Raw genomic sequence first — 14,722 nt, forward strand, 5'->3', positions numbered from 1 at the left:
GGCAATAATTACGAGGGCTGCGAGCTGCGACTCCGCTGACGCGAGGCACCGCGCTTGACGTGCCACCACCGCCGTCGTCGTCGTCACCCGGAAACTTCCGGCAGCAAATTGTTTTAACGAGACCGCTGACGAGACCCAGAGGGTGTACGCAGTGCCCCGCGGGGTTCGCCCCACGTTCAATCAAAACGCCCCGCTTGATGATGTCGGACTGGGGAAAATGCCAATTAGGCTGATGGATTAAAACTAATATTTCCATTTGTATGTGGAGACGCACAATGAAGTGTTCACGTACATATCTGCGTGCTCGTGTAACTTTTTTAATCCTTTATATTAAGTTCGCTTGCTTGCTTGCTTAGGACCGTGCACATCTTTCGGTCGTTTTTTAACCCACTTCCCGTGATCCAATCGAGCTGACATTTTGCACACAGACTCGTTGCGCGTGACAATGCATTTTCGTGAAAATGTTTTTCCAAAATTTTACACTGTTTAGGGAAAAAAATTAAGTACTTAATTACCAATTGTTTAATGCTGCCAGACAATCATCTGACCCATAGGTGGCAGCCATCTCAAGCCAGAGGACGAGAGGACTCTAGCCGCCCCGATGCCACGCATATAAAGGATTTATAGTGAAAAACTTAGTTTTTACGGGTTTACTTGTTTGTGCTTTCGCTTGTCTTGATCAAGCAGAGACACCCGTGACCTCGGGTGGCCAGATGTCATCTCCCTCGCCCAGTATGCAGGAGGTCGTCGTGGGGTTTAGCCCGACCCCGACAGCTGCTGTATATTTTGCACGTCTTTTCCCCTCCACATTAAGAATTAACGCGCGTTCAGGATAATTGACTGCTCTAAATCTCCACGTGAGCTGTCATTTGTGGCCAGGTCGCTTCCGTGGGTCTTAGCTGGTAAAATAATAAATAGTTTATAGTTTTCTTTGCTTGCATAGAGACTCATACACCTAGAAACCCATAGACTCACAGAGATCTATACATCTGAAAACCCATAGATTCACATAGACCCACACACATAGAGACCCATAGACTTTCATAGAGACCCATAGACTCACATTGAGACACATACTCCTAGAGACCCATAGATGAATATAGAGAATCATAAACCTAGAGACCCATAGATTCACATAGAGACCCATAGACTCACAAAGAGACCTATGGACTCACATAGAGACCCATAGATTCACATAGAGACCCATGGACTCACAAGAGATCCATATACTTAGAGATCCATCCTCACATAGAGACCCATCGACTCACAGAGACCCATACACCTAGAGACCCATAGACTCACAAAGAGATCCATAGACTGACTTAGAAACCTATACATCTAAGAGACCCATAGACTCACACAGAGACCCATGATACATCTAAGAGACCCATAGAGACCCATACACCTAGAGACCCATAGACTCACAAAGAGATCCATAGACTGACTTAGAAACCCATACATCTAAGAGACCCATAGACTCACACAGAGAACCATGATACTCTAAGAGACCCATAGAAACCCATACACCGAGAGACCCATAGACTCACAAAGAGATCTATAGACTGACTTAGAAACCCATACATCCAAGAGACCCATAGACTCACACAGAGAACCATGATACTCTAAGAGACCCATAGAAACCCATACACCTACAGACCCATAGACTCACACAGAGACCCATGATACATCTAAGAGACCCATAGAGACCCATAAACCTAGAGACCTAATATCTCAGTGGGCTATTAGCTGGAAAAGTAAAAAAAGCGTTATTTTTTTTACGTAACAAAAATATTTTTTATATATATTCGGTACAGCATCGGGTCGCGGGATGTGTCGAGTAAAAATAAGACGACGACGATTTGTTTTTAATTCGTGCCGTCATCACGGCGATCGGCCACCGATGTTAAGGACGCGCAAGGTTTTTTGTTCGTTTTTTTTTGCCCTCCCCGCTCCCTCCCCCATTTCATTTAGGATTTTAAACGCGGCACAAAAAATGAAACCCATCCCCCAAACCCCGACCCATCCAACAACCCCCTCCACCCCACCGCCGCCCCAACGATGTCGACCCGTGAGCTGCAGCGAGCGCCCGCGGGGTATTGGGCCTCCACGGACCGACCGCCTTCACTTCACTCGGGCGGCGGCGGCAGCAGCGGGAGAAGCGGCGGTGGGGATGCAGCGGCGGCTACCACCACGGTTCGCGCAGGACGGGACGGACGGACGGACAGGGCCAGGTGAGACGGACGGGACGGATAGGGCCGGAGGCGTTAAACCGGCGGCCGAGTATTTATTGCCGACAACAAGAGTCCGCGAGCTGATGTCGCGAGCCTTGCGCTAATTCACGCTCGGAGGAAAAACAAAAAGCGAAAGCAACAAAAATCCACCGCCCACCCCTACACCCACCTCACCCCCCGCCCCCCCAAAACTCATTAGCGGTAACTGCGGCGAAGACACGAAACGTGAGAACAAAAAAAAGGGGGGGGGGCCTTTCTAAAACCTTCAAAAAAAAAAAACACAACCTGCGAACGGACTTGAAAGGCCGTGGGAAGCAATTGTGTTGTTCCGCACGACTGTCAACTCTGTAGGCCTCCAACAGACAACACCGGGAGAGCCCCCCCCTTCCCCCCCCCCCGCCCCCCCACACGCTTGCTTGCCCAGGCCCTCGCTTCAAGCTTTGCCATTCTTTAAAAAAGAAAACTAAATTTTCGTCGAATTTTTTCGATTTAAAGCTTTCGTGACTGCAGGGATTCATCTTCTTGGTTCTTTCGGTAAAGTCACGTAGAAGGGAAGTAATAAAATAATAAAATAATAAAACATAATAAAATAATTCTCACGACGTTTCGGCCACAACGCAAGCAGCCGTCCGTGATCCAATCGAGCTGACATTTTGCACACAGACTCGTTGTGCGAGACAATGAATTTTCGTGAAAAAAAATGTCAAAAATTTTACACTGTTTAGGGAAACATTTAAAAAAAATTTAATTACCAATTGCTTAATGCTGGCAGACAATCATCTGACCCATAGGTGGCAGCCATCTCAAGCCAGAGGACGAGAGGACTCTAGCCGCCACGCACATAAAGGATTTATAGTGAAAAACTTTGTTTTTACGGGTTAATTTTTTCTCTTCCCCCCTTCCGCAATTGCAATCGACGTGCGTTTCGATGTGTTTGTGGCCGCCGTGAATGTCCACGTCTCCCATCAGCGCGGTTGCCCACGCACGGCGCGGAAGGACGCTCGCCGCGAACACGCAACATCGTGCAGCCGCTTCCTCGAGCCCACCGTTTTGCGGTGGCCAAGGCCTTAACCTCGGAAAATAAAAACAATTCATAATAGAGGTTCTTGGGGTTAGATCGCGTAAATGTATAAATTGTTGAGTCGTTAAAACCCGCCACCACCCGACACAGCCAACCAGTGAGGGTTGTCGCGTGAACAGAACGTGGCCAATTCGTCACTGGTACAGCACTAGTGTGTGGTGTAGTGTATAGTGTAGTGTGTAGTGTATAGTAGTGTAGTGTATAGTGTATTGTATAGTGAAGTGTATAGTAGTGTAGTGTATAGTAGTGTAGTGTGTGGTGTATTGTGTATAGTAGTGTAGTGTATAGTGTAGTGTATAGTGAAGTGTATAGTAGTGTAGTGTATAGTGTAGTGTATAGTAGTGTAGTGTATAGTAGTGTAGTGTATTGTGTATAGTAGTGTAGTGTATAGTGTAGTGAATAGTGTAGTATACTAGTACAGCACACCGGTGTGTTGGAGAGCCAAGCCACAACATTTACAAACTGAGCACGACGTTTCGCCAGTAATTACAACCAGCTTCATCAGGCGACAGCCAGATTTGTGGAGAAGTCTTCCTGATCTACCCCAAAAACCTCGAATATTGATGATATTGGTCGTGAAAGCCCACGTGTAAAACTCAAAAACAATTTGTTTACTTTTAAATCGATTGTTTATATCATATATATTTGCTTTGAACCCAGCGCCTTACCGTCCCGTGTGTGTGTGTGTGTATATACATGTACGTATATACGTGTACACACACATACGTGTACGTACGTGTGTATACGCACGTACACGTGCGCACACGTTTGCATACGTACGTGTTTGTACCCACGTTCGCGTACATACACAAATGTATACAAACGTACAAGTAAATACACACGTACATAAGTGCACGTACGTGTGCACACGTACATACGCCTACGTAAAAGCACACACGCACGCACGTACGATACATACACGTGTCGCACGTGGGTACGTACGTGCCGCGCGTGCTTTCTGTTGGCTCTGACGCCGCTTTGGAACTGGCAACGGGGGCGTTCGTGAAGCACCAAACTACCCAATTAGGGGCCGCGTAAAGAGGAGCGTTCCGAAGGCTCTCATTATTGGACGCGGTGAGGCGCATCGACCTGCATAGGTCTAATTATCGCTAACGACCTCTCCCGCGTAAAAAAAGAAAAATATAAAAATACGCGCGCGCACGCACACGCACGCACGCACTCAACGAAAGCCAAAGGTCCATCCGTGGCGGGTAGCGGCACCTACGAAGGCCGGCACGGTGGCGCACACGAGGAGGGAGGGTGGCCAGCACCACGCCCGGCCGCCTTTGTCTCCCAAGTGGCGATGTCTACACACCTACACCAGCTACTCAATTGAGGCTGAGCCGATTGAACGTCAGGCCCAGGACCGGTTCAGATAATCGTCACCGGTGGTGTTGGCCGTGAGCGGGAATCGAACTCGGGTCGCAGCCGGGGGCTTCGTAGCGCAGCGCAGCGCGCTAACCGAAACGCCACCGCTCCCCCCGCACGTATATATACGCGCACGCGCGCACACGTGCGTACACTGGTGCGCGCACATAAAATAAATAAGTAGGCACGAGTCAAAGGGAAGCGTCACAGGCGGCCAGGTGACAAGTGTACCAATTACGAGTTTCCCGAGCGTGGCTAATGTACTCGACAGTCTTGATTAGCAAAAGTAAATCAAAGATTTTTTTTTGGTTCAACTCTCTCTCTCTCGCTTAACGGGGGAAGGGAGAAAAAAAGAAAATTAACACTTTAGAAAAGTCGTTAACGCCACTAACAAAACATCGGGGTGTTTCTCCTTTAATGAACTTTGAGAAAAAAGTTTGAAAACAAAATTTTTTGGTTGCTGCGACTTGGAGGGGGGGGGGGGGGTGGGAAAAGTGGCGAGACGGTGGTGGTGTTTTTGGTGGGGGGGGGGGGGGCGAAGGGGGGGGGGGTGGTGGGCGGCGGGTAGGTGAAAATGTTCGTGAGTTTTTCTTGTTGTTGTTTGCTTGTTTGCTCGTTTGTTGAGATTCAAAAAAGAACAATTGGAGAGTGGGAGGAGAGGCCACGCAACCAGAAGAAGAAGAAAAACAACAAAAACCAGTGGAGTAGGAAGGAAGAAGAAATATAAGAGAATTTTTTTGTTAAAGAGGGTGAACACCAACCTGGTCGTAGCTCTGCGTGAGAGTTTCGTAGAAGAGAACGTAGAATCACACCCCACAGAACACAGTAACCGAGGAATAAACGCACGCACGCACGCGCGCACGCACGCGCACACACACACACACGCACGCGGCACATTCAAGAACACCAAGGATAATCAACGGAAAAGCACAAAAAGAGCACAGAAACGAAACAAAACCAACGGAGAAACAACGCAAGAAAAGGGGAAAAGAAACAACAACAACAAACGGAAACAAAACAGAACCAAAACAACAAAACAGAACCAGAGAGTAAAAACAGCCCGGGTATCCACGGCAACTCACGGCAAAGCAATCGACGCCATCATCATCATCGCCATCATCATCATCATCGCCATCATCATCCATTAATCATCATCATCATCATCGTCATGATCATCATCCGTGAGCGTCGCGCGAGGAGGCAAGAGAGAGAGAGACCACGACGGGACGGAGAAGACGGCGGTAGAGATTGGGGGGGGGGGGGGGGGGGGGACAGCCGCGGAGTGCTGCGCGCACAACGGGAAAGCGGACACACGACACACGCGCGCATGCACGTGCGCACGTACACACACGACAACCACGTGCGCACGTACACACACACACGCACGTACACACACGCGCACACACACGCACGTACGTATACACACACACGCGCACACACGCGTATGTACGCACACTCGCGCACGCACACACACGCACACGCACGCACACGCGCACGCGCACACACATATACGCGCGCACCACCAAGACTCGCACGGCCAAAGCCACGATTAGACGGACGGCACGGCCGTTGATTCATGCGCGGAGGGGGTGGGGGGCGGAACGGAGGGGGGGCACGAACAGCGTCGTAGCGCGACGATTGGTGGCGAAGCGTTCACTTTTAAATTGCCGCCGTACCAGCCCCCCCTGCCCCCCTCGGCCCCCCATTACCACCACCACCACTACCGCCTGACGTGGCTGTGATGGTGGTGGGGGGCGGGGGGGGGGTGCGTGGGACGTGGAAGGGAGCGGGCGCGAGAAATGTTCCATCGCTCCGTCCGGGTCACCGTGCCGCGGGCCACTCACCGTGCCCCCCACCGTGCCCTCCTCTCTCCTGCACCACCACCACCACAACCACCACCACCACCGAATGTTCCGACACAACGCGCCCCCCCCCCCCCCCCACTGCCGGGCGTTATTGGTTTTGGGGATGATTTTTTTTTGGGGGGTTGGGGGGGTGGGCAGACACCCGCTGGTTATGTCTTTTGTCTATTCCCGACGGCTTTAAAGCAACACCAAAGGATGTGAAACGGCGAGAGGTGGCAGCTGTTTCCGTTTTATGTTAACAACAAATATTACGGTGGGGGGGGCGTGGGGGGCGTGGGGGGCGTGGGGGGTGGGGGGGCCGTGCCGACGAGGTGCCGGCTCGTAAACGACGAAGTGACGCCGAGAAGTCGTCGGCGCGACGAGGAAGCCGGCGGTGGTGGTGGCGGCGGTGGTGGCGGTGGTGGCGGTGGGGGAGTGGGGTCGAGACGCGGGGGTCGGGGGGTGTAAAGGAGGTGGTGGAGGGAGGGGGGCGGGCTCATCATCATCATCACCGCCATCGTCGTCGTCGTCGTGTCTACAGGCGGTGTCTTCTCACCTCCAACTCTCAACCTGTCCCAACCAAAGCCACCACCGGCCCCCCTCGCCACCCGCCTGCCCGCCCCCCCCCCCCGACCGTCGTGCCCCCCCCTGCCGCCCCCCCCCCCCCCCCGTGCTGCGAGCGTGAATGCTCCGTGCCAGTCTTGGGATGTGAGCGCGTCGGTCAGGCTGCCGTCGGTGGGTGGGGTAGGTGGGTGGGTTGGGTGCGGTGGGTGGGTGACTTGGGTGGGTGGGTTGGGTGGGGTGTGGTGGGTGGGTGGGTGGGTTGGGTGCGGTGGGTGGGTGCGGTGGGTGGGTTGGGTGGGTGTGGTGGGTGGGTGGGTGGGTGGGTTGGTGGGTGGGTGGGTGCGGTGGGTGGGTTGGGTGGGTGGGTGCAGTGGGTGGGTTGGGTGGGTGTGGTGGGTTGGGTGGGTGTGGTGGGTGGGTTGGGTGGGTGTGGTGGGTGGGTGGGTTGGGTGGGTGGGTTGGGTGGGTGGTGGGTTGGGTGGGTGGGTTGGGTGGGTGTGGTGGGTGGGTGGGTTGGGTAGGTGGGTTGGGTGGGTGTGGTTTGAGTGGGTGGGTGTGGTTTGAGTGGGTGGGTGGGTGTGGTGGGTGCGGTGGGTGGGTGGGTTGGGTGGGTGTGGTGGGTGGCTTGGGTGGGTGTGGTGGGTGGGTGTGGTTTGAGTGGGTGGGTGGGTGTGGTGGGTGCGGTGGGTGGGTGGGTTGGGTGGGTGTGGTGGGTGGCTTGGGTGGGTGGCTTGGGTGAGTGTGGTTTGAGTGGGTGGGTGTGGTGGGTGGGTGCGGTGGGTGAAGGGTCCATCAGATTCTTCCTACCTCCAGGATACACAAAGATTCCGATTCTCAGCCTCTGCCGGGTGCTCTGTGCCACGGGAGCGCGATTCTTCAGGCTTACCCCCCCCCCCGCCCGCCCGCGTACCTCCGATTAGCACGGTTAGCTACGTGCAGTGTGAAAGAAGTTCAACGGACGTACGTCGTTTTTTATCGCGGCGTCTAGACGCGAACGATTTTTTTTCTCTCCGCCTGACCACGACCGCTTGTGTTGCGACCGAAACGTCGTGAGTTTTTATTATTTTAAATCTTTATATTATTATTTTCTTATTTTCTATCTACGTGACTTTACCGAAAGAACCAAAGAATATGAAACGTTATTTTGCACGTCATTTCGTTCATCTCCCCACAAGAAGGTCTTCCTGCACGCGCGGAACCTTGCGGGCCAGATCCTAGTCGTTAAGTGTCGTTTTGCCGGGCGCATTTTTTTGCTCATCATTGACGCGCGCGGCTTTTACGCCCAATCCGGGGCCGCTCGTAACAAATTCCGTTCGCGCGTGAAACTAAACAAATGGACAAAAGCGCTTTGCTCCTGTGCGCTCTCAACGATCGGGAAGTCGCCGAAAACGTCCCGGGGTAAGCCGGGGCATCGCCACCCTAGGTAACAAAACAAAAAGCACGGAGCCTTGAGACTGGGCGGGGCTACACGTCTACGTCACAAGGACGGTCACGTGGGTCGTGCGTCACCAAGAGTGACCGCCGCGCATGGCGCCGCGTGTCTGTACCCTTTCGTGCGTGCGTATATGTGTGTGTGCGTATGTGTGTGTGCGTATGTGTGCGTGCGTGTGTGCGTGCGTGCATGTTCGTATGTGTGCGTGCGTGTGTGTATGTGTGCGTATGTGTGTGTGCGTGCGTGTACGTATGTGTGCGTGCGTGTGTGTGTGTGCGTGTGTGCGTGTGTGCGTGCGTGTGCGTGTGTGTGCGTGCGTGTAGTTGGGGGGGGGGGGTACAGCTGGGTGCATCTTCCCAGTCATCTCAGTCGGTCAACCCGTGGCACCTGCTGGGTCTGCCCCGTGACCTCCTGCCAGCGGTGGGCGTTCAAAGTGCACCTGAGCCTGGCACAGGCGCCGTGGTGACACCAACCGCCACTTGGTGGCGAATGGCGCTTGTGTTTGTTGTTGTTGTTGTGTGCGTGTGTGCGTGCGTGAGTGCGTGGGTGGATGCGTGTGTGTGTGTGCGTGGGTGTGTGGGTCCGTGTGTGTGTGCGTGGGTGCGTGCGTGGGTGGATGCGTGTGTGGGTGCGTGCGTGTGTGCGTGGGTGGATGCGTGTGTGGGTGCGTGCGTGTGTGCGTGGGTGGATGCGTGTGTGCGTGCGTGTGTGTGTGCGTGCGTGCGTGTGTGCGTGCGTGTGCGCGTGTGGGTGCGTGTGTGCGTGTGCGTGCGTGCATGCGTGGGTGCGTTCGCGACTGCCTTACCTCTGACGTACAGGTTGGCCGGTGTTGAGTAAACGGTGCCCAGGCTGTTGGAGGCCACGCATTCGTACTTGCCCTGGTCGAGGTCACGGCTCTTCTCGATCTGCAGTCCACCTGCACACACAACGACAAAGATACCCCCCCCCCCCCGTTAGCCTTTAACAGACAGGTGAGTGGGGGGGGAGCCAAGCGCTGTTTGCCAAGTTAGCAGCGCTGCCTATGAAGGCCGGCGCTGTGGCACACGAGGGGGTGGCTGGCACCACGCCCGGACCGCCTCTGTCTCCCCAGTGGCGACGTTTAACTACGCACCAGCAACCCAGGTTATCTCACTTGAGGCTGAGTCGACCTAGGGGAGGCCCAGGGCCGGTTCAGATAATCGTCACTGATATTGGGAATCGAACTCGGGTCGCCGGGCTCATGGTGCAGTGTGCTCGCCACCGCCACCCCTCGCGACGCGTACACAAAGACACAAACAAAGATCCCCCCCTGTTATAGCCTTCAATAGGCTGTTAGGGCAAGTGCTGTTCACGAGCAGTGTACACAAATGCACAAAGACAAAGATCCCCCCGTATAGCCTTAATAGACTGTTGTGGCAAGTGCTGCCAATGTACACCTATTAAGGGGTGGGGGGTGGACACAACGGACCACGCTTTTAAACGGAAGATCTGTTGTCAAGTAACATTTCTTTTTAGCTTCTTATCTCATCGGATTCCTTCGGGATAACCAAAACAGATTCTCACTCTTGATGAACGCCGCGTTGTCCGGCTTCCGCGGATTGCCGGCGTTCAAGGTGTCCACAGCAGGTCGACATTTTGGGTTGAGGTGACCTTCTCGGGGTGGGAGGGCTGGGTTAGGCCGAGCTGACCTGCGAGTGTGGTGCCAGGCCCCCCGGGGTTCACACATTCTGTTTGTTTTTTTCGATTTAAAGCTTTCGTGACTGCAGGGATTCATCTTCTTGGTTCTTCAGACCTGTTCTTCACCTGAGGACGGCTGCTTGTGTTGTGGCCGAAACGTCGTGAGAATTATTTTATTCAGTTTTATTTGTATTTTATTATTTCCATTCTACGTGACTTTACCGAAAGAACCAAGAAGACATTCTGTTTTGCCTACGGAGGCCACGTGCGACATTGCGTGGCAGGAACCGCTCGGAGGAGGAGGGGAGGAGGTGGTGATGGTGGCGGCTTGGGGAAGACTCTAAACTATTATACAAATACAAATCTAGATTTCGGTAAAGTCACGTAGGTATAAAATAAAATAAATAAAATCACGACGTTTCGATCGCAACACAAGCAATCATCATCAGGTGGGAAAACCGCAGCAATTTTTTTTTTTAGGCTGTTGGGGCAAGTGCTTTCTATATTCATTTTATTTTATTATATCAGGTAAGTGCCACACTGAACGATATGGCTCTTATTTCGATGTAAAGCTTTCGTGACTGCAGGGATTCATCTTGTTGGTTCTTTCGGTAAAGTCACGTAGAAGGAAAATAATAAAATCATAAAAATAAAACATCATAGAATAATTCTCACGACGTTTCGTCCACAACGCAAGCAGCCGTCCTCAGGTGGAGAACAGGTCTGTCATTCAGACTCTGTCCTCTCGACAGACCTGTTCTCCACCTGAGGACGGCTGCTTGCGTTGTGGCCGAAACGTCGTGAGAAATATTTAATTATGTTTAATTTTTTTATTTTATTATTTTCCTTCTACGTGACTTTACCGAAAGAACCAAGAAGATATATGGCTCTTTTTCAGATGCGTACCTGGCTATCACATATGATAGCTCAACGAAAGTGGGATTATCATCATCACCATCATCGCGTGGGCATTCATAGCAGAAGTCAAAGACTCAACGCCGTGACGTTGATTTTAAACGTGGCGGGGAAAAACCGGAGGACCCGGAGAAAAATCAACGCGACCACGTGGAGAGAGAGAGAGAGAGAGACCGCAAACACCAAATATACAGACATTGTCAGGGTCGGAATCGAACTCACGTACACCAGGGAAGGTAGTTAACATCTCCTAGCCACCCTGATGATGATGACAGAGAGAGAGACACGCAAACTCCAAATATACAGCAGCAGGCATCGTCAGGGTCGGGATCAAACCCACGACCCTCCTGTACACCAGGCGAGGTAGTTAACATCTCCTAGCCACCGTGGTTTGATCATGGCTGGCGATGATTGATGAGTGTGACCAGGAATTGAACACGGGTCACGGGGTGATTGTCAACAATTCCATCGTGACCCAACCAAGTAAAGCGGAACGCACGTGAACAGAATCAGAATACAGTAATCCCTCGCCACTTCGCCGTTCAAGTTTCGCGGCCTCAGTGCATCGTGGATTTTTCGAACTGATTTAAAGGCCTCATTATACCTGTGCAGTAAAACCATCATCATCATCATTCATCATCACATTAATCGAACTGCACAGGTCTGTCATCGTCGTCATTGTCATCGTCATTGTCATCGTCATTGTCATCATCGTCGTCGTCGTCATTACTGGAGTCAAGTCTCAAGATACTACTGTCATTGGTGAGTGTAGAACACCATAATACGTATCGTATGAGAGAGAGAGAGTGAATGTATAATATTAAGGTTTTATAATTAAATAGATTTAAGTAAAATATATATATAAAGTATAAATATACATATTTTAAACATTCTGGTACCCACACACACATATACGGAAATTCCTAGGGGGCCAATCCTACTTCGCGGATTTTCACCTATCGCGAGGGGTTCCGGTCCCCATTAACCGCGATAAACGAGGGATCACGGTATACAGCAGCAGGCATCGTCAGGGTCGGGATTGAACCCACGACCTCCTGTACACCAGGCGAGGTAGTCAACATCTCCCAGCCACCGTGATGATGATGAGAGAGACACGCAAACTCCAAATACACAGCAGCAGGCATCGTCAGGGTCGGGATCGAACCCACGACCTCCTGTACACCAGGCGAGGTAGTCAACATCTCCCAGCCACTGTGATGATGATGAGAGAGACACGCAAACTCCAAATATACAGCAGCAGGCATCGTCAGGGTCGGGATCGAACCCACGACCTCCTGTACACCAGGCGAGGTAGTCAACATCTCCCAGCCACCGTGATGATGATGAGAGAGACACGCAAACTCCAAATACACAGCAGCAGGCATCGTCAGGGTCGGGATCGAACCCACGACCTCCTGTACACCAGGCGAGGTAGTCAACATCTCCCAGCCACCGTGATGATGATGAGAGAGACACGCAAACTCCAAATACACAGCAGCAGGCATCGTCAGGGTCGGGATCGAACCCACGACCTCCTGTACACCAGGCGAGGTAGTCAACATCTCCCAGCCACCGTGATGATGATGAGAGAGACACAAAAACTCCAAATATACAGCAGCAGGCATCGTCAGGGTCGGGATCGAACCCACGACCTCCTGTACACCAGGCGAGGTAGTCAACATCTCCTAGCCACCGTGGATTGACCAGGAATTGAACACGGGTCACGGGGTGATTGTCAACATTTCCACCGTGACCCCACGGAGTAAAGTGGAACGCACGTGAACAGAATCAGAATACTGTTTTTCTACTGCAGGAGGAATCCTAGGAGCTATAAAGCTCTTTTTAACACACGTGTCCATTCGAGGGAACTGGGTAAGAAGGTTTCAACAACAAACACGATAGGAGTTCGTAGTACACGAACGGTAAACAAATCGTCCAAACACAAACAAATACAACACTAAGCGATCCACATCCTACCAGGCAAAGCCCCGTTGAGGCATTAAAAATTACTGATTTAAAGCTTTCGTGACTGCAGGGATTCATATTCTTGGTTCATTCGGTAAAGTCACGTAGAAGGGAAATAATAAAATAATAAAAATATAAAACAATAAAAATTCTCACGACGTTTCGACTGCAACGCAAGCAATCGTCATCAGGTGTGAAATCCACGGCAAGAAAATTTTGTTTTATATTTCTATTATTTTATTATTTCCCTTCTACGTGACTTTACCGAAAGAACCAAGAATATTAAAATTATTGTTACAAAAGCACAGTGGATTAGCACAACAATACGCATGCAACGGGCGTAGGGAGAGAGCGGGCGGGGAGGGGGGTGGGTTGTTTCGCTTGTTAATATTCAGCGTCAACTTAGTCGAAATCTATAAATTACCCGGACTTTAATTGAAATGAATAGAGCAAACTTTGAACAAAAATTAAATAAGAGGGAAATAAAAGAAAATTCTAAACCAATATTTATTTTCGCTCTGACTGCCGTGGGAACAGCGCCTTAATTTTGACGTGTTTTTTTTCATCTGTTCGCACGGCCGCTAACAGTTTTAGCAAACAACAAAATGTTTTAAAACTTTCATCGGAATGAGTGCTAATTGTCAGGTATGAAGATGTCAGTTTAAGAGGTAGCCTTTCGCGACCGATATAATGTACGTTTACTCATTAATCACCCCCCGGCCCCACTTAACGCAAGAGCGCAGAAGTGTGGTCACCGCATCTACGAATCTATATAAGGAACGAAACAGGTGGAGACTTCTCCACAAATTTGGCTGTCGCCTGATGAAGCTGGTTGTAATTACTGGCTGAAACGTCGTGCTCAGATTGTAAATGTTGTGGCTTGGCTCTCGAACACACCGGTGTGTTGTACGAGTATACTACACTATACACTACACTATACACTACACTACTATACACTACACACTACACTACTATACACTATACTATACACTACACTATACACTACACTATACACTACTATACACTATACACTACATTACTATACACAATACACTACACTACTATACACAATACACTACACTATACACTACACTACTATACACAATACACTACACTACTATACACTACACATTACACTACTATACACTACACTACTATACACTGCACTATACACTACACTACTATACACTACACTACTATACATTACACTACTATACACAATACACTGCACTATACAATACACTACTATACACTACACTATACACTACACTACTATACACTAGTGCTAGTTGGCTGTGTTGAGTGGTGGCAGGTTTTAACGACACATTTATACATTTACGCGATCTAACCCAATAAAAAAAAACCCCTCTATTATGGATGAAGATCTTCTTGGTTCTTTCGGTAAAGTCACGTAGAAGGGAAGTAATAAACTAATAAAAATAAAACATAATAAATAATTCTCACGACGTTTCGGCCACAACGCAAGCAGCCGTCCTCAGGTGAAGACCAGGTCTGTCATTCAGACGCTGTCTCCCCGACAGACCTGGTCTTCACCTGAGGACGGCTGCTTGCGTTGTGGCCGAAACGTCGTGAGAATTATTTTATGTTTTATTTTTATTATTTTATTACTTCCCTTCTACGTGACTTTACCGAAAGAACCAAGAAG

The 14,722-nt window shown here is 50.7% G+C and overlaps 1 protein-coding gene across 3 annotated transcripts in view; it reads right to left on the reverse strand.

Annotated features, from left to right (window-relative positions):
• The window catches only part of LOC133359255 (receptor-type tyrosine-protein phosphatase S-like), a 228,283-nt gene that overhangs the window by 127,205 nt on the left and 86,356 nt on the right, over positions 1-14,722 (reverse strand). For all 3 annotated transcript variants that reach the window (XM_061577733.1, XM_061577734.1, XM_061577732.1), the window contains exon 5: positions 9,326-9,436. In XM_061577733.1, the coding sequence (XP_061433717.1) occupies positions 9,326-9,436 (111 nt within the window). The remainder of the gene's footprint in view (positions 1-9,325; positions 9,437-14,722) is intronic.

This window comes from Lethenteron reissneri, chromosome 64 (assembly GCF_015708825.2).
Source record: "Lethenteron reissneri isolate LAM-NWPU_2019-01 chromosome 64, ASM1570882v1, whole genome shotgun sequence".
Lineage (NCBI taxonomy): Eukaryota > Metazoa > Chordata > Hyperoartia > Petromyzontiformes > Petromyzontidae > Lethenteron > Lethenteron reissneri.